Source organism: Puma concolor, chromosome C1 (assembly GCF_028749965.1).
Source record: "Puma concolor isolate L17-30 chromosome C1, mPumCon1.1.hap2, whole genome shotgun sequence".
NCBI classification, from domain to species: domain Eukaryota; kingdom Metazoa; phylum Chordata; class Mammalia; order Carnivora; family Felidae; genus Puma; species Puma concolor.
In genome coordinates, this window is record NC_141674.1 from 24,736,553 (window position 1) to 24,759,935 (window position 23,383).

The following is a 23,383-nucleotide window of genomic DNA, read 5'->3' on the forward strand; positions in this document are numbered from 1 at the left end:
CACAGTTGTATATTTATTTGACAGTGGGAAGAAACAGTAGAAATCCACCATTCTTTACTGTCTTGTCCTAGGAAACCAGACGTTTCTATAGTTCAAATGTCTCTGCTAAATAACATTAACTTTTGAACTTTCAGAATAAATGTCAGAGAAAGTGGCACAATCTTTGTCAGTGATCTCTTTTTGGGTTGTACCTTAGAAATATCACCCAAACATGAAGTGTTTCCTTATATATAAAATGTGAGTGATGGCTGCTATACTAACTTCAGAGGATCATTACATAAATGTGATTTGTTATATATTAAAGGATATGGTATGAAGACAATGAAGAGAGTCATATAGCCAGGTGGTTCTAGGTGTTACTAATTTCCATGTTTGTAAAATGCAGATATCACGTATAGAAATACTGGAAGAACATGGAACACCTATGTGGCTCAGTCGGTTAAGCGTCTGACTCTTGATTTTGGCTCAGGTCATAAGCCCATGCGCTGGGCATAGAGCCTGCTTAAGATTCTCTCTCTCCTTCTGCCCCTCCCCAACTCATGTGCACGCTCTCTAAAAAAAGGAAGAAAAGAAAAAAATACTGTAAGGACAAATGGGAAACATACTGAAAGCACTTGGGAAAATACCTCACACAGACCAGTCCTGGATATGCGTTTATGACAAAATAAATATGTTGGCCCTTTTCCTAAGAGTACTTTCTTGCATGTCCAGAATTAGACATCGTTCATTTGATAGGTAACAAAATAAAAATTATTTATAGTACATTAGATGGGCAACAACATTGATAAAGTACTATAGTCACTAAGTTCTGTGGATATTTGCTCTGAAAGCTTTTGGAGGACATCCTTTCCAATTCCCTGGTTTCTTAGATGAAGAAACAGAATCCTTGGTCTCAATCTGGAATCCTCAAAGCCTTCTGATTGAAGTTCAGACTTCAGAGGTGCGGACGGGCCAGAATTCTAGTTCACTCAGTGCACATGCCCCACCTTGAGGAGGGTATAAATTGTTCTTTTTCCACCCTTCTTGAACATTTTCTTCCAAAGCCCAAGTGGCAAAATAACAAAGTGGAAAGAGAATTGGCAAAGTGGTCACAGAGACAGATAACCACTTAGCCCACTTGGGAGGGAGAGACACCAGTGAGAAAAGGTCACCATGCCACTATGGAATGTCCATTACGGCAAATCGCTGCCATCAGAGCACATCCAGCCATACTCACAACAAAGGCTGTCTGATAAGAGTGAATGAGAAGATGCTGATGGGTGTGCTTTGGACCTAAACAAACAGAACTGCAGAAACCTGCTCGTTCTCAGCTCGGTTGTTTAAAATACAGTATACAGGATCACAGAAACTTAAAACTGGGAAGTTCAGGAATCACTAACACTCCCATTTCATTTGTTTTGTTTACTTATTTTAAATGTTTATTTTTGACAGAGCCCATGCAGGAGGGAGACAGAGGGTGACAGAGGATCCGAAGCAGTGTGTGCACTGACATCAACAAGCCCGATGTGAGCCTCAAACTCACGAACTACGAGATCATGACCTAAGCCAAAGTCAGAAGCTCAACCAACTGGGCCACCCAGGTGCCCCACTAACACTTATAACATGCAGATGGGGAAGCAGGTCCAAGGTTAGACAGCAGAGTGAGGGCTAGAAATTGAGGCTTGTGACTTGCAATCTTACGCTTTTGTAGATCTGCTCAAGGAGCTGATCTCTCAGAGCTCAAGCTCTGCTTGAGTTTGATGCAGTTCCAAGATGCTTAACCCAGAGACCACCAGGCGGTGATGGACCATCCGTTATGTGCCATCGGGAAGCACTCCTTCTGTTTAGAGGGATGAGGCTAGCAAACACTGAACAATTAAAACATTAAGGCTGCAAATCTTTAAAGCTAACTAGGGAGACATAAAGACCACAGAAGGCTAGAATATTAGGAAGGCCTCAAGAAAATGGGACTTGAGCTTTTTTTTTTTTTTTAATATTTCTTTTGAAGTTTATGTTTTTATTTTGAGAGATCGTGTGCGAATGGGGGCGGGGCAGAGAAATCAGGAGACAGAATCCCAAGCAGGCTCCTTAGCAGAGCCTGAGGCAGGGTTCGAACTCACAAACTGTGAGATCATGACCTGAGCCGAAATCAACGGACGCTTAACCGACTAAGCCACCCAGGCGCCCCTTGAGCTGTGCTTTAAATCAGGACTTTCCAACCAGCAACCTGTGGACGAGATTCAGCCTGCATTTTCCCATTGTGATGATCTGTAGTAGTTTTTTTTCTTCTTTCCCCAAACTTGGGACTTTCACATAAAAATCCCAATTGTGGAGTGTCACGAAAAGTGCAGCGCTAGGCCTGTATTCACAGTAGCAATAAGGGCAAGAGCTGTGAGGCAGCTGCCCCCGTAGCTACTGCATAAATCTTCAGCCAAACACCCACAGTTCACTCTCATTACTTCTGTGACTCCTTGGGCACTGGATGCGCTGTTCATGTTTTTGGAAAGGGGCAAGACAGCCCAGATAGGAGAATAAGACACAAAAGTGACAATGAGTGGGAATGTTATACGGTAGGAGAAAAATATGCTCCCGAGGCCAAGACATAGCTGAAACTAAAAGAGTCGGGGGCGGCAGGGGAGACTGTACGACCATCTCAATAAAAAAACAAAAATGAACAAATAAATTGTGTGCTGCTGCTGGGTCAAGAATGCCAACTTCAGGGGCGCCTGGGTGGCGCAGTCGGTTAAGCGTCCGACTTCAGCCAGGTCACGATCTCGCGGTCCGTGAGTTCGAGCCCTGCATCCGGCTCTGGGCTGATGGCTCGGAGCCTGGAGCCTGTTTCCGATTCTGTGTCTCCCTCTCACTCTGCCCCTCCCCCGTTCATGCTCTGTCTCTCTCTGTCCCAAAAATAAATTAAAAACGTTGGAAAAAAAAAAATTAAAAAGAATGCCAACTTCACACACAAAAGTTAACATACTCATTTTCCTTCCACTGAGTATCTTCATTTTGGCATAAAAATGAACACAAACTGCATTTAAAAGAAAAAGTTTTTTTAATATTTATTTTTGAGAGAGAGACAGAGTGTGAGTAGGGAAGGAGCAGAGAGAGAGGTACACAGAATCCGAAGCAGGCTCCAGGCCCTGAGCTGTCAGCACAGAGTCCGACATGGGGCTCAAACTCACAAACTGTGAGATCATAACCTGAGCCAATGTCAGACGCTCAACCGACTGAGCCCCCCAAGCACCCCTAACACAAACTGCATTTTATTTTATTTTTTTTATTTTTAAACGTTTATTTTATTTTTGAAACAGAGAGAGACAGAGCATGAATGGGGGAGGGCCAGAGAGAGAGGGAGACACAGAATCTGAAATAGGCTCCAGGCTCTGAGCTGTCAGCACAGAGCCCGATGCAGGGCTCGAACTCACGGACCGCGAGATCATGACCTGAGCCGAAGCCGGATGCTTACCCGACTGAGCCACCCAGGCGCCCCACAAACTGCATTTTAAACGTTTTTTTTTTTTTTTTTTTTTATTTATTTTTGGGACAGAGAGAGACAGAGCATGAACGGGGGAGGGGCAGAGAGAGAGGGAGACACAGAATCGGAAACAGGCTCCAGGCTCTGAGCCATCAGCCCAGAGCCCGACGCGGGGCTCGAACTCACGGACCGCGAGATCGTGACCCGGCTGAAGTCGGACGCTTAACCGACTGCGCCACCCAGGCGCCCCACAAACTGCATTTTAAAATTCACATAAAACAGTTAATAAATTATAAATTTATTATAAATAAAAGGAAATAGAATTCGTATTGTGTAATTAAAACTGACTTGCTTTTACTGAACCCCATTACACAGCACTGGTGGTAAGAGGTGCGGTTACCCGTTTTTTTTCCCAGTGAAGACTATACCCTACTTGGCTTAATACATCCCAAGAGCTCTTATTCTGGATTCAGCTCTTCCACTGGACTCACAATATCCCGCTGCTCATTTTCACAATCAATGTCCCAAATAGCACATGATATACAAAGGGGTCTATGAACAAAAGGGACCTGGGTTAGCCTGGAAATTCACCCTGACAAAAGGCAGAGAGGTTCTTCTAGACAGTTTTTGCTTAGAGGGCCACAATTCAAATAAACAAAATGTACCTCAAAATAAAGAAGGGGAAGAAACACCACCCCAGTGATCCTGCTATGTATTCACTGCAAGAACTACTATTCAAATGGTAGGCTCTTGGCCTAGTCTCCATTAGCTCTATTTTCTAGAGAGCTAGCAAAAGATACAGTGCTGAGAACACTTCGGAAGCTCACCATTTCGTTTTAGGTCAAGTTTAGCATGCTGTAATGGTATCTGGCACCACCCAGTGGCAATCTTTTCTCCTGTATGTGCGAATAAATAGCAACTTTGCAAATTCTTGTGGTGGCAACAAATACCTCAATCAATGAATAGAGAACAGAATAATCTTGCAAATCAAACAGAAGCAGTTTCATTACATTGCCTACTTTGAGAAGTTTAGGTCATTTTTAACGTGGTTTTTTTCCACAATGAAGAACTTAGAAAAACACAAAGAAATGTAAAATACTTTTCTTCTCCAACTGTATAAATATATGGGCTTTAATATAAAATCACACTAGAAGGGCCCATTTTTTTATTTAAAAAATTTTTTAATGTTTATTTATTTTTTGAGAGAGAGAAAGAAACAGAGTGAGACTAGGGGTGGAGCAGAAACAGAGGGAGACACAATCTGAAGCAGGCTCCAGGCTCCAAGCTGTCAGCACAGAGCCTGATACAACGTTCGAACCCATGAACTGCAGTGAGAATCATGATCTGAGCTGAAGTCTGACACTTAACTGACCGAGCCACCCAGGCACTCCTGGAAGGGGCTCATTTGTAAGGGCACTGACTTGTTCTTACGAGAAAATAGGAAAAGTGTCCAGACATTAGTGCTTTAAAACAGTGAGAAAGAGAGAAACTCAGGACTCTTTCTACAGAAGTCTTCCAACTGTTCCAACTATAATTATTTCTTCTAAGAAAACCGAGTGGCATACAGGATGGCTCTGTCCCACAGGAAATCTAAAACAAAACTTCTCTTTAATGTATATACAGAAAATATATGTGTTAACCAATTCAGAAAAAAGCAAAGTCCTGGTTGTAGGATTTCTCAAATTATTATTTTTTTTTCAAACTGAATTCGATAAGACTATGGAAGGTTCAAAGAGTATCCTGGGCTGCTGCTGACACCATTGGTCCCTCTGGGGACCAGGCAGGACGTTTCACTAGAAGGGTGCTACTACAGCAGGGGACTAAGAGATGAGAAGCCATACTTGCCACCTGAAGAATTCTTTAAAGTTTGAGTATTTGCGTAACACGGACCAAACCTGCACCTTGATGTTCCATTTCTGAAAGTCACACTTTAAGTTAAAAAGTTCTGTTCTGTGGGCGCCCGGGTGGCTGAGTTGGTTAAGTGTCTGACTTTGGCTCAGGTCATGATCTTGCGGTTCATGAATTTGAGCCCTACGTCGGGCTCTGTGCTGTCAGTGCAGAGCCCACTTCGGATCTTCTGTCTGTCTCTCTCTGTCCCTTCTCCACTCACACTCTCTCTGGTTCGAAAATAAACAAACATTAAAAAAAAAAAAAAAAGTTCTGTTCTGCAAATCTCCATATATCAACAGATACTGTAGAATTTATATCATGGTAGCTTCTTAAAAAGAAGAGAAAAAACAGTTCTTCATAGGAGGGGGTTCTTCTTGTTTTTTTGGTATCTTAAATGTCAATGATCACAAAAACTTCTGACTTCTCTTCATTATAGACCTGCATTGCTGAGTACGTTATTGCCTTGACTTCAGTGCCCTAAAGTTGGGGTTAGAGAAAAAACAAATAGGAAAAAATGAAAATCAAACTCAGGATCAGTAACTCTACAACAATAGGCAGAAAGGCCAAATTTTACTATTATTCTGAAAAACTAAAAACTCATGTGATACAAGCAGTTATTTGTACAGCATTGTACAGTCATCCGGTAAAAATGAGAAGCCACATGTGCACAGGGAAAGAGCGCTGACTGGGAGGTAAGAGATGAAGCTCTAATCCTGGCTTTGTTTCCACCTGGATAAGGAGGCTGGCTGACCTCTCCAGCATCCCCTTTTTCATTTACCAAGTGGACTGAGTCAAGGAGCCCAAAGCTTTCCTACGGTCTGGCTCAGAGCTCCTTCTCGGGACCTCCTCCTTATAGTCTAACCTGGGGCCTAGGAACACAGACTCCTCTCCTCCTCAGGTGCCAACTCACTTTACTTCCTGGGTTCTCTCTCCACATGTTTCTGATACATGACAATCCCCCCTCGCCTGCCCTGGTTTAAAACCACAGGATTAGATGTTCTCTTGGTTCCTTCCCATTCTAGAAAAGAATCTACAATAATTCTTTGCAGCACAAAACAGAGCCAGCAATAGGCAACTGGCATTTGCTAGCTCTATGGCACAAAAGAAATCTGAACGTTTCCCAGATGGATCTGAATGGCACCCACCTTTGCTTTTTTCCCTCCGCCATAATCACCCGGTGAAACCACAACCTAAATCAAATTCAACTTTCTGCCTACGGCAGCACACACCATACTAAGTGGTGTCACTTTAAATCACATCCACAATCTCAAAAGGGCACTCAGCACTGACTAGTCATCCTACATTTGCCACTAAATTCCCTTGCTCAGTCTCTGAAACAATTACTTTCCATCTTCACCTCTAGGATTCCTCCCTCATTCTCACCCTCACACCAGGCCTCCTAGAGAAAACAGGAGCAATCAGTAAGAAGTGACTTATCTTCTCCATCCGTACTCACATTAGCCTTTCCTCCTATTACAATGAACAGCCCGTCCCTGCTCCTATCAGAAGATCAGCTCCTGTACCTGAACACACCACCCCACACCCCCCTTTACCAAAACTTAAGGTCTTTGTTCTGAAATTATTCTCTTCCTCTCCAGCATGATCAATTTGCCCCAAGTTCCTAGATCACTTCCACACAGCCTACGCTGGTGCTTACAAACCTTGTAGCTAAAACAAGACACACACACACACACACACACACACACACACACACACACACACACAAACTCCTCCCTTTCCAACCGCATTCCCCTCTGGCTAGTATTGTTCTATTTGTTCCCCTTTTCAAACTCTTCAAAAGAACTGTCTCAATACACTGCCTCCACTTTCCTATCTTTCATTCTCTCTTTGACCCATGTATCTTTCCACTGATTAGTAAACCCATGGATAATTCTCAATCCTCATCTTACGCAACCTCTGAGCGGTCTCAAGATCATTAGATATCTGGCTTTAGGGCACCCCCTCTTCTTTTGCTCCCTTTCATGAGGTTCTCCTTGTCTTTTACTTTTTGGCTCTGTCTCTTCCAAACTTAGTACCCCAGGGCTCAGTCCCCTCTATACTCTCTCTTATCTATACTCCCTCCGACATAATCTCATCTAATCCTATGGCTATAGATATCCTCTGCTCAGTGGTGGCTCCCAGATTTATGTTTGCAGAGATAGCTATCTCCTGAATAAGACATCCTATAGGCAAATGCCTATTATGAGACATTTCCATTTAGATGTCTAATATATACCTCACACATAAGATGTTCAAAAGAAAATTCCACGTGTCGTTTGTATTGTAATTCACATGCTCCCTTCTAGCGGTTTCTCTCTTTTTAAGCTTCTCTCCCAAAGTTCCCTCATCAGGCTTCATTTCATTATGTTGTGCTTGAAGAAATGATACTGCAGTTACTAGAAGCAACCAGGACTTCCCAGTCACCCTCAACTCATTTAGGTCTCTTTGGCCTAAACACAAGGATCAGCAACTTGCAAATCACAGGGCAAACCCAGGCTGCCACCTGGTTTTGTATAGTCCTACCACCTAAGGATGGTTTTTACATGTCTAAATGGTTGGGGGGGAAAAAACCACAAAAGAATACCTCATGACATTTGAAAACGATATGAAATTGATATTTCAATGTCCATGAAGTTTTATTGGGATACAACCACATTCATTCGTTTATGTATTGTCTATGGTGGCTATAGTGATACAATAAAGGAGCTAAATATTGTTCTTCTATCACTCTTGTTCCACAAAGCTTTAAACATTATCTAGCCCTTTACAGAAAAAATTTGCCTCCCCCTATTCCTATATACAGATTTGACTGGTATAGAGTGGAGTCATACAGGTTGGCAAATACAGAATCCGGAGAAGCACAGAAAGTAGAAGGTACTTTAGAGAACATTCAGTCTAAAACCTTCATCACAGGAAGAGATACAGAAGCTTGAAAAGGCAAAGGGACTTTTAAACCCCATAAAAACCTATAACAAACTTGACCCTGGAGCCCAAGTGCTGACTCCTAATCCACCAAATCAGATGCGTGGAATCAGCGCTTAAACATAACATGGTCAGGGAAGCCTGAGGAAAACTCACCACTTACTTCACACCAATTTATTAGAACTCACTAAAGTTTACTGGCATATACTAACTTTATGGTAAGAAAGTAGAAAATGTTTTTAATGGCTGGATTTAAACATACCTGAGGGTGCTTGGACAATGAAAATTCTTCTCCCCACCTTGAGAAGGAAAATTAAAACATGATTTAGACTTCCAGGATTTAATACCTGTTCTCCCTTTACATATTTTTTTTTTTAATTTTTTTTTTCAACGTTTTTTATTTATTTTTGGGACAGAGAGAGACAAAGCATGAACGGGGGAGGGGCAGAGAGAGAGGGAGACACAGAATCGGAAACAGGCTCCAGGCTCTGAGCCATCAGCCCAGAGCCCGACGCGGGGCTCGAACTCACGGACCGCGAGATCGTGACCTGGCTGAAGTCGGACGCTTAACCGACTGCGCCACCCAGGCGCCCCTCCCTTTACATATTTTAAAATAAATCTTATAAATGTGGTTAAGATATGAGAAGGCCAAAAGAGATGGGAGGGATAAGGGGCTTTAAATTTCAGTTTGAGGGGCACCTGGGTGGCTCAGTCAGTTAAGCGTCCAACTTCGACTCGGGTCATGATCTCGTGGTTCGTGAGTTAGAGCCGCGCATTTGGCTCTGTGCTGACAGCACAGAGCATGAAGCCTAGAGACTATTTGTAGTTCTGCATCTCCCTCTCTGCCCCTGTGTCTCCCTCTCTCTGCCCCTCCCCCACTCATGCACTTGCACTCTCTCTCAAAAATAAGCATTAAAAAATGTTTTTAATAGGGGCACCTGGGTGGCTCAGTCAGTTGAGCAGCCAACTTCGGCTCAGGTCATGATCTCACGGTCAGTGAGTTCAAGCCCCACATCAGGCTCTGTGCTGACAGCTCAGAGCCTGGAGCCTGCTTCAGCTTCTGTGTCTCCCTCTCTCTCTGCCCCTCCCCTGCTCATGCTTTGTCTCTTTCTCAAAAATAAATAAACATTAAAAAAAAGTTTTTAATAAATAAATACAGCCGCATGTTCAAAATTTTCACTGTACTCAAGGCTATACAATGATTTAAATTTTTTTATTTTTTTATTTTTTTAACCTTTATTTATTTTTGAGACAGAGGGAGACAGAGCATGAATGGGGGAGGGTCAGAGAGAGGGAGACACAGAATTGGAAACAGGCTCCAGGCTCTGAGCCATCAGCCCAGAGCCCGACGCGGGGCTCGAACTCACGGACCGCGAGATCGTGACCTGGCTGAAGTCGGACGCTTAACCGACTGCGCCACCCAGGCGCCCCATTAAGGCTATACAATGATTTAAATACTATCTCCCACTGGAGAAAGTAGGCCTGAGTATCACAGAGGCAAAATACTACATTCTGTAATATGCTCTTATTTTATAACTTTTGAGAAAATGTCCATGGTCTGTGCATAGAAGGCCCTAGAAGGGTACTTTCTTAGAACCCGGGATAAGTATCTTCTCTCCCTTCAAGATGAATGTGGCTAGAGATCACAGTTGGAGAAGCAGTATTAGTAGTAAAAAGAACACAGTTTTAAATTTCTGTTCAACCATTTATTAGCTAAATACCCTTGGATAAGGCTGATTCCATACCCATTAAAAAAAAAAAAAAGGAGGGAGAAGAATAAAAGACCTCACTTTACAAAAAGAAAAAAGAAATGAATCAAATTCAACATGAAGTGGAAAAAATAGGCTTTACATAGAAATAACCTAAAAGAGGGGAGCCTAGGTAGCTCAGCTGGTTGAGTATACGGCTCTTGATTTCAGCTCAGTTCATGATCACACGGCTGTGGGACTGAGCCCTAAGTGGGGTTCACACTGAGCATGGAGCCTGCTTATGATTCTCTCTCTCTGCCCCTCTACCCTACTCACACTCTCTCTAAAATAAATCTTAAAAACAAAACAAAACAAACCAGGGGCGCCTGGGTGGCTCAGTTGGTTAAGCGTCTGACTTTGGCTCAGCTCATGATCACAGTTCGTGGGTTCGAGTCCTGCATTGGGCTCTGCTGTACTGACAGCTCAGAGCCTGGAGTCTGCTTCAGATTCTGTGTCTCCCTCTCTTTCTGTCCCTCCTGGGCTTGCACTCTCTCTCTCTCTCTCAATAATAAATAAACATAAAAAAAAAAAATCAGTAAATTGGGAATCAGGTTTAAGAACCAAAATTAACTCTGTTCTGACACATTTCTGGTCTTCCAAAGCTAAGGACCAAAGCCCTTGCTCCTAGGGTTCACAAAGCTTAATCTGCAGAGGCCCACTGGGCTGCAATGGGACCTCTGACTTAACATTTCTTTCTTCCTGCCCAGTACGTTCAGTGAAGAATATAATTTTAACATCTTTCATGGCTTGTTACTTAAAAAGATCTTCAAAACATACCCAATTGACCGTAATTTGAAATTTCTTTGATCGATATGAAGTACCTTCACTTCCTAAAGAGGAAAAGAAAATTTAATTAAAAAAAATGTTCATAATAGACCATCTACTAAAACATGTCTAATAACTGTCAAAACACTATGTTGTACACCTGAAACTGACATAATATTGTATGTCAATTATACTTTAATTAACAAAAATATGTCTAGGTTGTCCCCTTTCCTAGAAAATAACAATGTACAACTTCCCTGAATTAAAGAAAATTAAAATGTTAACTAAAGTAGAACAACAAACTAAATATATTTCAAGGAAATAAGGTTTTTTTCTTATATAGTGAAGAGAAACGTTCTTGAAAAATGTACACTCTAAAAACAGGAGTCAAGAACTTTCTCTGTAAAATAGAATAGAATGATACAGGATTTCAATCATTCTTGGCCCATTTTTAACTAACACTGTAGGCTCTTGAACTCTGCAGGACAGGGACCAGTTAGAAGAGTGTATGTAGCATAGCTGGGAAGGGAGAAAATGGAGTGATTATGGAAGCAAGGAAGCAAGGCGCTGTGTGTTAGGTAACAGTGATGTTGAGATAGATTCCCTTCTAGAGGCTGATGGCAACAGGCAATCTCCATTTGGATTTTCCTTTTTCATGTTAAGGAAAACTGACAGCAATTTTTAAATTTAGGCCAACATGGCAGAGTTGCTAAATTTCACATGGGACAAAGGAACATATGGATGGACATAAATATAGCTCAAACTAGGGAGACATAAAAAGTGTGGGTAAAGACAGCAGGTGCATTCTTATCACACAATCCTGATTAGTGACAAGTATATGGTAAGAGATCTAAATATTACAAGATGCATATACATAGGCAAAGGCAGATTAACCAAGGAGTCCCTGTTTTCTACAAATCAGTATCATCTTAGGATCTGTATGGCTTGGTTTTGCATCACACATTCTATTCTCAATCATTTGTTCTCTTAAAATCTGAACTAGAACCCATTTGCTCAGTAAAAAAGAAAAACCGTTGCTTACCCGGGGTATGAAGAATTCGTCAGCACTGAACTTATAAAGCCACTCATCCAAAAAGTGAAACAGAAGAGACTCTAAGTCATCTCCTACACAGGATCAAGAAGAACCATGACAGTATGATGTTTAATGATTCTCCTCTCTAAAAACTTGTTTGAATTTAAAAGTGTAATGAATTTCTTAGGCTAGCTGAAAAGAGGAAGAACAAGCTCATAATTTAGTTGCTCTTATTGTGAAAATATACTGAAATCATGTACAACACTGCACATTTGCATAACAATTTCTTCCCTGAAAACAAATTGGTTACCTTGGGTTTCTACTTCTAGTGTTTGGAGGGGCTCCACAGTCCCAGTATCTGTCATGTAACCAAACATGGCCATTGCACATTGCTCAAATGCTTCCTCCAGAGTATCTCCCCACGCATGTAACCTAAAGAAATACATTTATGCCCTGTGTAATAAAATTCAAGAGAGCAAGAGAGAAAACTTGACAGCAAAGTCAAAACAAAATTAGCATGGTAAATACAAAACCGAAGGCAGCAATCAATTTAATGGCACAGAAACTGGGTTCTTTTAAACCATCATTTTCATGTTGTAAAGGAACGAAAATAGGAAGAGAAAATTAAAATTAGGGACATCAAGGGGCATCTAGGTGGTTCAGTTGGTTAAGTGTCCAACTCTTGATCTCAGCTCAGGTCATGATCTCACAGTTTGTGGGTCTGAGCCCCACGTCAGGCTCTGTGCTGACAGAGAGGATTCTCCCTCTCCCTCGCTGTCTGTCCCTCCCTGGGTTGTGTGTGCATCTGTGTGCACATTCTCTCTCCCTCCCTCACAAAATAAATAAACTTTAAAAAATAAATAGATAAATAATAAAATAAAATTAGGGACATCGAGATTAAAACATCGGACTTCCTATTTAAGAACATGATTTCAAAGACATAAATTGCAGGTATACTCACTGGACATCTGCCGTATGATCCAAATCTGAGGGAGAGAGGGAAAAACACATATGTCATTGAACTTGACTTGCAAGTCACAAGAAACTCTAGTTCATTATTAAGAATATTATCCTTCTGTGGTGCCTGGATGGCTCAGTCAGTTGAGCATTCAACTCTGTTTCAGGTCATGATCTCACGGGGTTCAAGAGTTCGAGCCCCCCTCAGGCTCACTGCTGTCAGCACAGGCACGCTTCAGAGCCTGTCTCCCTCTCTCTCTGCCCCTCCTCTTCTTGCTCTCTCTTTCAAAAATAAATAAATTATTGAAAAAAAAAAAAAGTAGGGGCGCCTGGGTGGCTCAGGCGGTTAAGTGTCCGACTTCAGCTCAGGTCATGATCTCACGGTTCACTGAGTTGGGAGCCCCGTGTCGGACTCTCTGCTGTCAGCATAGAGCCCGCTTCAGATCCTCTGTCTCCCTCTCTGTGCCCCTACATTCGTGCTTTCTCTCTCTCTCTCAAAAGTAAACAAACATTAAAAAATTTAAAAAAAAAGTAAACTCAACACGACGTTTATGAACTTCTTCCTGATTATCCCCACAGAAACACCTGAAAGCAACACCTGCTACTACAGCAAACTCCCACTGGATCTGTTATCCCAACATTTCAGTCTACTCTTCACTGGTATCATGACTTCTGTCAGTTCTTCCTACTTAGATCATTGAATAGTCAGGCTAGAAGGAAGCCTTGCAGCTCATTTAATATAATTCCCTCACGGACAAGAAGAAAACTGGGGCACCTGGCTGGCTCAATCTGTAGAGCGCGTGACTTCTTGACCTTGGGTTGTGAGTTTGAGACCATGTTGGGTGTAGAGATTACTTTAAAATTTTTTTTAAAAAGAAGAAGAAACCTGAAATCCGAAGAGATCGTGGGACTTGTTAAAGACTACTGTTGTTTAGAGGCAAAGTTGGGCCTAGAATTGAGACGTCCTGAGTGCCAGTGTAGTAGATTTTGTACCATAACACATAGTTTTTTGGTGACACTCAAGGCTCAAATTCTTCTCCAAGTCACTCAAAAATATTCCTGTGGACTTAATATGTTTTAGGCACCAGAGATGACCAGCAGAGATGATAAAGAAGTTAAAAGAAAATGACAGGTATTAACCTTAGAGTAATGAAAGCATGTGTCCAGAATGCTCACAGCAGTGGATTCCCCAAAATGAAAAACCGAAAGTTCACCGATAAGAGAACAGATAAAGATGCGATGCAATACTACTCAGCGATAAAATGGTGTGACTTACTGGGGTACCTGGATGGCTCAGTTCCTTAAGAATCCAACTCTTGGTTTTGGGTCAGGCCATGATCTCATGGTTCATGGGTCTGAGCCCCGCGACAGGCCCTGCGCTCATGGCAAGAAGCCTTTTTAGGATTCTCTCCCTTCCTCTCTCTCTGTCCTCCCTCCCCCCTCTGCTTGCACTCTCTCTCTCTCAAAAATTAATAAATGAACATTTTTTTTTAATGGTGTGATCTACTGACTCATGCATTAACATGAATCTCAAAAACATTAAGTGAAAACTGCAGAACTCTCAGCATGTAACACCTCTATCCAAACTCCTCTGTGACAAGAGTGATCAAACTTTAGCACAGCTGGACTTCTAGCAGCATAAGCCTAGTTCCAAGGATCACCCAGGCCCCAAAGCATTAGATTACCTGCTGGGGGGGAAAGAGCTACACAGACAGGAGAATTTATTGTTCATTCCAACCAAAACCTAACAATAGGCCCTTAACCTCCCTTTCTTAAAGCATTTACTATAAAGGACTTACAACTGTGAATATTTATCTCTTACAACTCAGCAGGGTCCTTCTCAAGGACTCCAGAGCCACTCCTTTGAAATGTAATCAGCATAAAGGACTCCTGGTCTCAGTGGGAGGATCGAATCCTAACTTCCGTAACTGCCTGCTACCAAATCCTGCAGGCCTAATCGAATTTACGCAGACTAACTGTTTGTAATTTTTCACTTCTCTGAATCTATGAGGCCCCTGCTCTCCCCTCTTCTCAATTCTCCCTTTAAAAGGCCCCATCACCTCTGCAAAATTTGGAATGGAGCTCAATTCTTTCTTTTACTATAATTACTGAAAAAAAGTCATTCACCACTTTAATGTCTGGCTGTGTTTATCTTTGATACTAAGTGAAGAAGCCAGGCATAAAAGAATCTATACTGTGTGAAACTTTAGGCAAAATTATGCTCTGGTAATAGAAATCCAAACTGCTTCAAAGTAAGGACATGGCGGGGGGGGGGGGGGGCTTATAGGAAAAGAAGCAAAAGGGAACTTTCTAGGGTGATGGAAATGTTCTACAATCCAATGTATAATACACTTCAATCATAAATGGATATATATGTTTATCAAAACTTATCAGACTCTACACTTAAGATCTGAGCACTTCTACCATATGTAAATTATATCTCCATTTTAAAAAACAATTTGAAAGAACAATGACAGATTACTATGGGCCAGTAGTTCTCAAATTTTTGGTCTTAGGAACCCTTTACTCAAATATTATTGAAGATCCCAAAAAGGTTTGATTTATATGTGTTGTATCTGTCCATGTTAACCATACTAGAAATTTTAACGAAAAAACGTTTAAATACTTATTAATTCATTTAAAAACAACAACAAAATTGGGGCACATGGCTGGCTCAGTCAGTAGAACATGTGACCCTTGATCTCAGGATTGAGTTCTAGCCCAACATTGGGTATAGAGATTACTTAAAAATAAAATCTTTAGAAAATAGTAATAATCAATAAAAAACAAACCCATTTCACTAAACATAAATTGCATACCTTTATAAAAAATAACCATATTTCCCCAAAACTTTAGTGAGAAGAGTGGCATCGTTTAAGTATTTTGAATGTCTTTCAACGTGTTGCAATATATTGATTTAGTTGAAACACGTACATAAAATCAACCTCACATATATGTAGGAGAAAAAGGGAGGAGTATCTTAATAGCTTTTCACAAAACTATATATAAACTTCCATGATGCTATACCGAAACTAGAAACATGCAATGTGGAATTTGAAGCTGTTATAATGAATTTTCATACTCTGTAACATTAAAATCCATAACTCTATCTTGTGCCTAGAACGGATCTTATCTGTGCCTGATGGTATAACACCAAAGCACTGGTCTTTTGAAAAAATATTAGTTCATTGATTTATACAGGTAATGTCGACACATTTAATTATATGAAGTGAAATTACATATATACGTATATTTGTTTTATTTGTTTTATTTTTTTTTCAATGTTTTTATTTATTTTTGGGACAGAGAGAGACAGAGCATGAATGGGGGAGGGGCAGAGAGAGAGGGAGACACAGAATCGGAAACAGGCTCCAGGCTCCGAGCCACCAGCCCAGAGCCTGACGCGGGGCTCGAACTCACGGACCGCGAGATCGTGACCTGGCTTTCAGTCCTTCTTTGGAGGAAAACAAAGGGGGGGGGGGTCTTCCATGAAAAACAAAACCAAAACAAAAAACCAGCTCACAACTCAATTACACAAGTTCTTTTCCTCAAGGTAATCATCAATACCTTGACAAGCAACAGAAACACTGTATGCACATTTCCCATTCTGTTTCACAGAACATTAAAAAGGCATGTACTCACTGGTCAAGATTTAATTAAACTGACAGTCCTTACTGATTCATCAAGGACATCTCTAAGTGAAAATGATTTTTTCTTTTAACCTTAGGTACGTAGTGGTTAAGGAATAAAGTGATTACCAGTACAGTTTGGTGTTGCCTCAATTTGTGCTAAGGGGACAGCAGGTGTACCTACCAATGCTTTTGCACCATCAGCACAAATACCAACAGCGAAAGAGCAAGTATCTCAGTATTATTGCAAAAGTTTTTTGACATCACAGATCGTATGAAAGGGTCTGGGGAACCCCAGGGGTCCAAGGGTCACACTTTGAGAACTGAAACATAGGAGAGACTAGGAAATAAACTTAACTTGGACTGAATTCCCAAAGGAAACAAGACTTAACATTGTAAGTGCCAAAAGACTAAGGGTGCTCTGTACGTGTTTGCTCATTCTCTTATTTCCAATTTTTGTTCAATGCATGATACACAACAGGTGTTCAATCATATTGCTGAATGAATAAGATGACAACTACACGGTTGTCTACACAGTCTTAAAGGAAAAAACAGGGCTACAGGAAAAGCTTGGGGAGAGATTTGGGGGTGGTCTATGGAAAGAAATGAAGCTGGGAGAAAATACAGACTAATCTCACATGACATCAATTCAAAGACTGTACAAAATGTTGCCAAGTAGAATCCAGTATGACCAAGAGGGATTTATTCCTGGAATGCATGGATTCAGTTATTAGGAAATAGATTAATGTAATTCATATATGATCCTCTCCATAGATACAATCATGAAACATAAAAATATTAACAGGATTTTTGAGCAAAAAGTTTTTTCTGTACAACAAATTAAAAAGTTAAACTATTTTTCTTCTCTCATTCTTTTTAATGCTTATTTTGAGAGAGAGGACGTGTGCAGGGGGAGGGGCAGAGAGAGAGAGAAAGAGAATCCTAAGCAGGCTCCCAGCACAGAGCCCAACACAGTGCTCCATCCCACAAATGGGGAGATCATGATCTGAACCAAAATCAAGAGTCGGACGCTTAACCAACTGAGCCACCTAGGAGCCCCTTTTCTCTCATTCTTAATTGCTATATTTACTGAATGTTTCTGTGGTGTAATAAAGATATATATTTGGTCTTTGTCCCCGGTTTCTGGCAAAGCTCCTAAAACCCTTGGATTCTCCTGAGTGATGAGTGTTTTGTTATTCATTAATTATTACCTTCTGTCCACACCTGAATCTATGCTATGGTGGTGACTCAGGGTAAGGTCCCTAGATAGCCTTAGAATGGGGCAGTCACCAGGAAGATCATGATTAAAGGGCGGGAACTTCCAGCCCCACCCCCTCACCACCAGGTGTGAGTGCCTGGCCTGTGGAGGGTGGAGCAGGAGACTGAGTTACAGACTCTTAAAGAGATTTGGAGAACATCCCATTGGTGAGCTCATCCATGTGCTAGGAGGACAAGCCCAGAGGGGGCATGGAAGCTCCAGACCCTCTCCCCATACCTTGCTCTATGCATGGCATCCTTCTGGTTGTTCCTCAGTTGGATCCCCTATAATAAACTGGTAAACCTAAGTAAAGCATGGTTACCTGAGTTCTGTGAATTGTTCTAGCAAATTACTGAACTTGAGCCCAAGGAGGAGTGGGAGGAGAATGCATGGGAACACCAGAATTTGCAACTGGTTAGGCAGAAGTGTGGGTAGCTTGGGTACCCCATTTGGGGCTGCCATATGAAGTGGAAGCACTCATGTGCAATTCAGCCCTTAAACTGTGGGGTCTGTGTTAATTCCAGGGAGTTAGGATCAGAACAGAATTGAATTGACTGATACCCAAGTTGGTGTCAGAGAACTGGAAAACTGCTTGATGTGGAGAAACCACACACTTGACGTCAGAAGTGGTATTAGAGGAAAGAAAACAGAGTTTTATAATGCATGTGTTATTATAATACAGTTGAACACACAAAATTCAAAGTGTACGATGAAAAAAATTTGGATACTCTTGGGTATCAACTGAAAATTATACTAACTATAAGGGAATACTATAAGGATGCAGGGTAAAAAATTAATTATACAACTCAGCAGCTTTCACAATTATAGTCAATAACAGGATAGACAAGAGATGATATCAGGGCAGAAAAGATCATTTACATCAGAAACAAAAAAGGTGTGGGGGCCTGGCTGACTCAGTGAGTACAGCACGTGACTCCTGATCTCAGGGTCATGAGTTTGAGTCCCACAATGCCAAAGACATTACTGTAAAAAAAATAAATAAATAAATAACAACAGATGGGCGCCTGGGTGGCTCATTCAGTTAAGCATCCAACTCTTGACTTTGGCTCAGGTCATGATCTCCTGGTTTGTGAGATAGAGCCCCATGTCAGGCTCTGCACTGACAGCATGGAGCCTCCTTGGGATTCTCTCTCTCCTTCTCCTGCCCCACCCACACTCACTCGCTCTCTCATAATAAATAAGTATTTTTTTAAAAAGGAAAAGAAACAAAAAAGATGAAATACCTAAAAATAACCTTCTCGGGATACACAAGATTTGAAAAATGGAAAGGCATACACCATTCCTCAAAAAAATCCTAATATAAATATTAAAGTTTTAATTCTCCCTAAATTTATAATTAATATGATTGACAAAATACCAATAGTATTTTTTATCTGTGGTTTATTTTATTTTTAAAAGTTTTTATTTATTTAAGTAATCTCTATACCCATTGTGGGGCTAGAACTCACAACACCAAGACCAAGAGTCACATGCTCTACCTACTGAGCCAGCCAGGTGCCCCTATCTGCAGTTTACTTTAAAATAAATGAAAAGGAGGTGAAAGGTAGCTAGAAATATGCCACTCAGGTATAAAGATTATTTTGAGTTGAAGACAAATGAGAGAAGATACAAGAAAAACTCTCTGCCCTCCCACTACATGTCTAAAACATAAATGTATAAAGGTGCTCCCCTTTGCCTATCAGCAAGGACAGAAATCAATCATTAAAGAAAACTCTAGGGGCGCCTGGGTGGCGCAGTCGGTTAAGCGTCTGACTTCAGCCAGGTCACGATCTCGCGGTCTGTGAGTTCGAGCCCCGCGTCGGGCTCTGGGCTGATGGCTCAGAGCCTGGACCCTGTTTCTGATTCTGTGTCCCCTCTCTCTCTGCCCCTCCCCCGTTCATGCTCTGTCTCTCTCTGTCCCAAAAAAATAAATAAATGTTAAAAAAAAAAAATTAAAAAAAAAAAAAAAAAGAAAACTCTAGACCCTTATCCACCCAGTCAGCACCAGAGGAATCTACATAATAAAGTTTCCTAACTAGCCCTCACCTTCCATTAGTTTTCTATATATTTATCATCCCACAATTGGCCGCCCCAGAAGTACAAAATGCTTTTCCTTTGTCTTGTCATTTCTCTACAAAATTACTGCTCCTGTTAAGACGCTATATAAGCTCAAGTTCTAACCAGCCCTTTGAGTTACTCATCACTGAATACTCCTATGTGAGGGGCACCTGGGTGATTCAGTTGGTTAAGCAACCGACTCTTGACTTCAGCTGTTTGGGAGTTTGAGCCCTACTTTGGGCTGGGCTGACCGTGCAGAGCCTGCCTGGGATTCTTTCTCTCTCCCTGCCCTTCCTCCACTCACTCACACACTCTCTCAAAATAATTTTAAAAATGTTTTTTAAGTTTATTTATTTTGAGAGAGACAGAGAGCAAAGGGGGCAGAGAGAGAGAATCCGAAGCAGGCTCTGCACTGCCAGCGCAGAGCCTGATACAGGGTCAAACCCATGAACCGTGAGACCATGACCTGAGCCGAAACCACGAGTCAGACGCTTAACTGACTGAACCACACAGGCACCCCTCAAAATAAATAAACTTAAAAAACAATACTTCCAGGTGAATGTGCAACACATGTGTTTATAAGTTTGTTTTTTCTAACTGATTTGTAGGGCCCCAGCCAATGTACCTATGATGGGTATAGGAGAAAGATTTTTTTCCTCCCCTATAGAGGTATAAGGGTACAGATAAAAAAAGGTAAACCATTAACTGATCATTGCTGAAGCTGGGTGATGTGCAGATGGAAGTCATCATACTAGTTTTGTATATATTTACACATAGCTGATGTTTATCTACATACAGGAAAAAAAAAAAAAAAAAAAGAATGGGGCGCCTGGGTGGCGCAGTCGGTTAAGCGTCCGACTTCAGCCAGGTCACGATCTCGCGGTCCGTGAGTTCGAGCCCCGCGTCAGGCTCTGGGCTGATAGCTCGGAGCCTGGAGCCTGTTTCGGATTCTGTGTCTCCCTCTCTCTCTGCCCCTCCCCCGTTCATGCTCTGTCTCTCTCTGTCCCAAAAATAAATAAAACACGTTGAAAAAAAAAAAAATTAAAAAAAAAAAAAAAAAACAAGAATGGCAGGAAAGGGGCCAATAGTGAGGGGAGAGTGTCCTACAACGTATTAAAAAATAGGGGCACCTCGGCGGCTTAGTCGGTTAAGCGTCTGACTCTTGATTTTGCCTCAGCATGATCTCACTGTGAGTTTGAGCCCCAGTGTAGAGCCTACTTGGGATTCTCTATCTCTCTCTCAAAATAAATAAACATTAAAAAAAAACAAAAACAAAAACAGGCAAAGCTAATCTATGATGTTAAAAGTTAGGTTAATGGGGGGCACCTGGCTGGCTCAATTGGTGGCATGGGCAACTCTTGATCTCAGGGTTGTGAATTCGAGTCCTATGTTGGGTGTAGAGATTTCTTAAAAATAAAATCTTTAAAAAAAAAGTCAGGATAATGGGAGCAGTGGGGAGGGCTGTGGTGATTGGAAAGGGGCATAAGACAGGATGCTGTAATATTGTTTATCCACATGGTTATTAGGTATACAGGTGTATTCAGTGTGTGAACATTCACTTATGGTATGTGCATTCTTCTGTATATTATACTTCAATGTAAGTTTGCATTTCCAAGGGCGCCTGGCTGGCTCAGTTGGTAGAGCATGCCACTCTTGAACTCAGGGTGGTGAGTTCAAGCTCCACACTGAGCACAGAGCTTACTTAAATTAAAAAAAAAAAAAGTTTTCATTTCCAAATGTACAAGAAAACACAGAATTGTTTTACAATCTTAGAGTGGACAAAGCCTTCCTAAGTATGACTACCCAGAAGTCATAAAAAGGGTTAATAAATTTCACTACATAAAAATAAATTTCTGCAGAGTAAAATAAGACCAACAATCCAATAGAAAAATGGGTTCAAAATATGAATATACACATCCCAGAAATGGACATACAAATAGCTCCAAAAATACTTAAGTATGTTCAACTTCACTTATAATAAGAAAAATGCCAGGGCGCCTGGGTGGTTCAGTCAGTTGAGCATCTGACTTCAGCTCAGGTCATGATCTTGTGTTCCTGAATTTGAGCCCCATGTCTGGCTCTGTGCTGACAGCTCAGAGCCTGGAGCCTGCTTCGGATTCTGTGTCTGCCTGTCTCTCTGCCCCTGTACCGCTCATATTCTGTCTCTCAAAAAATAAATAAATGTTAAAAAAAATTAAAATGCAACTAATATCACAAAATATTTAAATTGGAAAAGACAAAGTATGGTAATGCAGTAAATGGGCGGAAGTGTGAGGACTAAAGCACGCTCACATAATGACAGTGAGAGTATAAACTGTTACAACATCACTGGAGATCAATTTAGCAAAAACTGTTAAAGTTAAAAATGCACATATCTTGGGGTGTCTGGGTGGCTCAGTCTATTGAGCGTGGGACTCCTGATTTTGGCGCAGGTCATGATCTCGCGGTTCATGGGACTGAGCCCCAACATGAGGTTGACAGGGCAGAGCCTGCCTGGGATTCTCTGCCTCCCTCCAAAATAAATAAATAAATAAAAATCTTAAAAATGCACATATCCTTTGACAAAGCAACGTAACATTGGAAATTTACAGATACACTTGCACACGTGCAAAACAAAGGATGCACAAGTATATTCACTGCTCTAACCATCCCACTGTTGGGAGATACGTAGGGGAGACAACCGCAAATGCTTAGAAATATGGTTATCTTTAGAATACACTGATAAAATTCCCACAAGATAAATGTGACTAGGTATATGAAGAAAGAGTTCAAAAGACTGTAGACGCAGCAGCCCAGTTCCCGACTCTCAGACCAGGTGGGTTTTTCCTCCAGCATCCCCCTGACTCGTACCTACAATACAGGGCGAAATGGGATCACGCCTGAAGCACCTAATGGGGTAAAGCCGGAGAGGCCAGAAGACCTGGGCAAGGAAAGAGGGCATGAGAAAACTGAGCCACCTACTCACACTCGTATTTCCGAATGACTGGAGGATACTTGGCCTTGATTGCCTTCTGCTCTTCAGTCAAATTGTAATCTCGAATATCTTCCTCTTCCTGCGCCATAATTACAACCCTGACACTCCACTTCCGCCCTTCATTAGCCGGACTTCAGCCCTGATTTACAACTTCCGCTCTAGACTCCGCCCCTTGGCACACACCCTTAAAGGACCAGGACTCCATTCACCCAGATGTACTTATACCCTAAGACTCCTGGCCTAGGACCCGCCGGTGGAAAAACGTCTTTAATAGGCTTAGGCCCTATTTTCTGCGTTTGCTTCATCACTTCTAAGAACCCAGGAAACAAGTAAATTGGGGGACCTGGAAGTAGTAAGACACTTGAGCTGGACACTCCTATGCCTGAGTGGTAGATGTGTTTTCTTTCTGCCTCATTCCCAGAGTTGATAACTAGACCCGAAAGCATCCCAGATTTTTCACGTCAGTGCTCTGAAATTGTCGCGAGCTGAACAGCCTTTAAGAAAATGGCTGCCCCCTGTAGAGTGCGGACTAAACATCTCACGTGACCCGGCGGGCGCCCTCCCACCAGCTCCGCGCGCGCGCAATCGAAGGAAGTCGGCTCCCGGCCGAGTGGGGGCAGGGGTGGGGCGCGCTCCTGGGCCCCGCAGAAAGCGATTTTGCGCGTCTGGATAGGCTGCGAACGCGGCTTCCCCGC

General features: G+C 41.8%; 1 protein-coding gene across 5 annotated transcripts; it reads right to left on the reverse strand.

Annotated features, from left to right (window-relative positions):
• Positions 1–23,201, reverse strand: TSLIG1 (tRNA splicing ligase complex subunit 1). Of its 5 annotated transcripts, none has more exons than XM_025935116.2 (7): positions 22,680–23,184; positions 12,774–12,798; positions 12,123–12,244; positions 11,822–11,904; positions 10,792–10,844; positions 8,529–8,565; positions 3,735–5,821 (listed from the first exon to the last, which is right to left on the reverse strand). In XM_025935116.2, the coding sequence occupies exons 1-7, from the start codon at positions 22,774–22,776 to the stop codon at positions 5,735–5,737; spliced, it is 504 nt and encodes a 167-aa protein (XP_025790901.2). In that variant the 5' UTR covers positions 22,777–23,184; the 3' UTR covers positions 3,735–5,734. The 5 variants fall into 5 exon arrangements, with proteins under 5 accessions (XP_086572464.1, XP_025790901.2, XP_086572467.1 ...); XM_086716341.1 differs by having other exon boundaries at positions 22,676–22,804; XM_086716339.1 differs by having other exon boundaries at positions 12,123–12,265; positions 22,680–22,794.
• Between the last annotated feature and the right edge of the window lie 182 nt (positions 23,202–23,383).

What these genes read in the sequence shown, in the direction of transcription:
- TSLIG1 (XM_025935116.2), bottom strand. Translation starts at nt 22,776, where the DNA reads ATGGCGCAGGAAGAGGAAGATATTCGAGATTACAATTTGACTGAAGAG. An exon ending in ACTAGAAGTAGAAACCCAAG is followed by an intron (nt 11,905 to 12,122) that starts GTAACCAATTTG and finishes GATCCTGTGTAG; the next exon opens with GAGATGACTTAGAGTCTCTT. An exon ending in TTCAAATTACGGTCAATTGG is followed by an intron (nt 8,566 to 10,791) that starts GTATGTTTTGAA and finishes TTCCTTCTCAAG; the next exon opens with GTGGGGAGAAGAATTTTCAT.